The sequence below is a fragment of the Lampetra planeri genome, chromosome 39, assembly GCF_965212315.1.
Source record: "Lampetra planeri chromosome 39, kcLamPlan1.2.h2, whole genome shotgun sequence".
Lineage (NCBI taxonomy): Eukaryota > Metazoa > Chordata > Hyperoartia > Petromyzontiformes > Petromyzontidae > Lampetra > Lampetra planeri.
This window is the reverse complement of record NC_136145.1, coordinates 10,629,191-10,632,233: the sequence shown is the minus strand read 5'-3', so window position 1 is coordinate 10,632,233 and position 3,043 is coordinate 10,629,191. Positions and strand designations below refer to the sequence as shown.

The 3,043-nt window shown below is 58.6% G+C and overlaps 1 protein-coding gene across 1 annotated transcript; it reads left to right on the top strand.

Moving 5' to 3' along the window:
- The first annotated feature begins 712 nt into the window (after positions 1-712).
- Positions 713-1,915, top strand: LOC144731413 (relaxin-3 receptor 1-like). Its single transcript, XM_078612429.1, has one exon. The coding sequence runs from the start codon at positions 713-715 to the stop codon at positions 1,913-1,915; it is 1,203 nt and encodes a 400-aa protein (XP_078468555.1).
- The last annotated feature ends 1,128 nt before the right edge of the window (positions 1,916-3,043 follow it).

Below are 3,043 nucleotides of genomic sequence, written 5' to 3'. Positions count from 1 at the left end.
CGTTCTCCCTGCACTCCCGAGTGTCGTCACCTGCCTTCGTAGTGGTGGGGAGCTTCCGCAGATTTCTGAATGTCGCGTCTGCTTCATAAAGAGCCGAGCGCTGCTCCGAGCCGCTCACTCTTTCACGCTTCGCTGGGCGCGTCTCTACACAGACGGTACTGGGCACCGACATTGTAACGGTGGCAGCGTGCGTCTCGGTGCGTGGCTAGGCGGGAAGTAAACCGAGGGCTGAACAAGGAGTCGAGTGGCAAGCCGAGGTGGCGTTTTCGGGCACAAGTTCAGCGCAATGGGTCGGGCAACGGCGCGAAAGATCGCTCGGGTTTAATCGAATAGTTATCGGATCGACACCATTGGAAATCAGCGCTCCAACGATCGGGATTTGCATCATTCGGGTTCGAGTTATCGGAAAAGAAATGCTCGACTTTTAAACCATCAGCATTCGCATCACCAACACACATCATTCGTCGGATTAAAACATTCCCATTCTAATCGTCGACATTTGTTTCGCCGTCGTTCGAACAATTGATATTCGACAGATCGACTTGCAGATCATCACCATTCACACTTAGCAACACTCGAATAATCATCGTTACGAATTCGGCATCGTTCGAACCACGACCACCACCATCAACAGCATCATCGCCATCATCATCATCACTCGGTTCGAAGAAAAACCCACGACCACTCGGGCGCCGAGAGTTCGCGAGCAAAGATGAACGCGACGCGCCTGTTCGGCGGAGACGCGAACGTGACGCGCCGCTACCTGACCCTGTACGACATCGACGTAGCGGGGGACGGCTCGGCGGGGCTGCGCATCGCCATCTCCGCCGTCTACTCCCTCGTGTGCGGCGCTGGCCTCCTGGGCAACTTGATCGTGGTGCTGCTGATGCGCGCCAAGCAACGATGGCGCAAGTCGGCCGTGAACACTCTGGTGCTGGGTCTGGCGCTCACCGACTTCCACTTCGTCCTGGTGCTGCCCTTCTGGGCGGCCGACGTGGCGCTGGACTACAGCTGGCCCTTCGGACGCCTCATGTGCAAGCTCGTGTCGGCCACAACGCTCATGAACATGTACGCGAGCGTCTTCTTCCTCACGGCCATCTGCGTCACGCGCTACCGCTACATCGCGGCAGCGATGCGCGCGCGGCCGAGGCCCACGTCGGCCGCGGCCCGTTGGGTGTGCGTCCTCATCTGGCTGTCGGCCGCGCTCGTCGCCGCCCCGCACGCCGTCTTCGCGAGCACTCGCGCCGTGTCCGGCGACGTCCTCTGCCTCGTTCGATTCCCCGGCTCGGAGGACGCCGCCCAATTCTGGCTCGGCCTCTACCAGCTGCAGAAGGTGCTGCTCGGCTTCGCGCTGCCACTGCTGGTCATCAGCATCTGCTACCTGCTGCTGCTACGCTACCTGCGGCGCCACGGCGTGCCGGGCGAGCGCCGCAAGTGGCGCGTCACGCTCTCCATCACCGTTGTGGTGCTCTCCTTCTTCCTCTGCTGGCTGCCCAACCACGCCGTGACGCTGTGGGGCGTGCTGGTCAAGCACAATGCCGTGCCCTTCGGCAGCGCCTTCTACACGGCGCACACCTACGTGTTCCCCGCCACCGTGTGCCTGGCGCACGCCAACAGCTGCCTGGACCCCGTGCTCTACTGCCTCATGCGCGCAGAGTTCAGGAAGCGCCTGGCGCGCGCCCTGCACTGCTGCGCACAGTGCGGCTCTCCCGTGGCCGCGTCGCGCCGCTGTCGCGTACGGCCCATGGAGCCGCGCGACTCCCAGCAGCAGGAGCAGCAGCTCCAGCAGCAAGCGACAATGCAGGAGCAGCAGCTGCAAGTGCAGCAGATGTGCGCCGCCGAACTGCTTCAGGCAGCGGACGGGGATTTGATATCCGCGCAGGGGCAGGTGGCGCTGCCGATGCAGGAACGCTGAGCCGACAGGCGTCTTCGTTGACCCGCATCTGTAGCAGCAGTAGCAATAGCGTGGCCGATAGTGGCGCCGCTTGCAGCAGCGGCAGCACAGTCGGTGATCGCAGAGTAAACAGCAGCAGCTGTAGCCGTGTACTCCTGTAAGTAGCGGCGGTGTGAGTCACTACCAGTAGCGGAGTTCGTAACTCAGCAGGAGCAGCGGCACCAGGCCATCTGTTCCAATAGCATCGTCATAACCACCACCACCACAATCAGCGGAAGCTGCTGCACATTCTTACCGCCACTTTGATCAGTCCACTGCTGGATAAGAGAGAGCCCCTCCCCATCGCCGCACGCCATGCGACGGGTCGTGAGGGTTCGTTGACCATACTTCACCACGCCGGTCAGTGCGCGTTGGGGAAGGCGGGCTGTAAAGTTTGGACGTGAGCCTAGAAGCACAGTACAACCCAAGAAACGAAGCTGCACTGCCCTCTGCTGAGCACCACGTAGCCCCACAGCAGCCGATAGCAACCCGTTGCGCATGGTGGTCGCCCATCCAAGCTCATAGACAGGCTCACAGTTGCTTAGCTTGTGAGACTTGACGAGAATAGGCGACATTTCTATGACTAAGACGACTCTTAAACAACATCGATGCCTCTCGTGTCCTGGCTGGCTGCTGGCTGTTCTTCTGTCCACCCCAACAGTGACACGGTTGTGAGCGGCTGCTGCAGGGAAGTTGCGGGTAACTGGCTAAACGAGATTTTCCGTGGAACAAATACACATTGAGTTGATTGGAAACGGCGGAAGATGAAGTTCGGAAGACATTTGATAATAACAATAATGGCAATGATGATCAAAGTAATAGTAGCACAGAAGAGGTGGGAGAAAGGAATACAGAATACCGAGCACGATTAATTTAGCATTGTTATTACTTTACAATTTGTTCTCCTTTTCAAGTTATTCTTTCGCCGGAACAGCCTTGAAATCCTGGAGGATATAATTACATACTCGGAACACGCATTACCTCCTCATTTCACCATTTCATTCAAAGGCAAATTACTTGCAGTGCTCCGAGGACGGGTGGGTGGGTCGCGGGGAGGAGCATCAACAGGCGAGCTGACTCATTTCACGGCGCACAGCTCCGAAACGCACC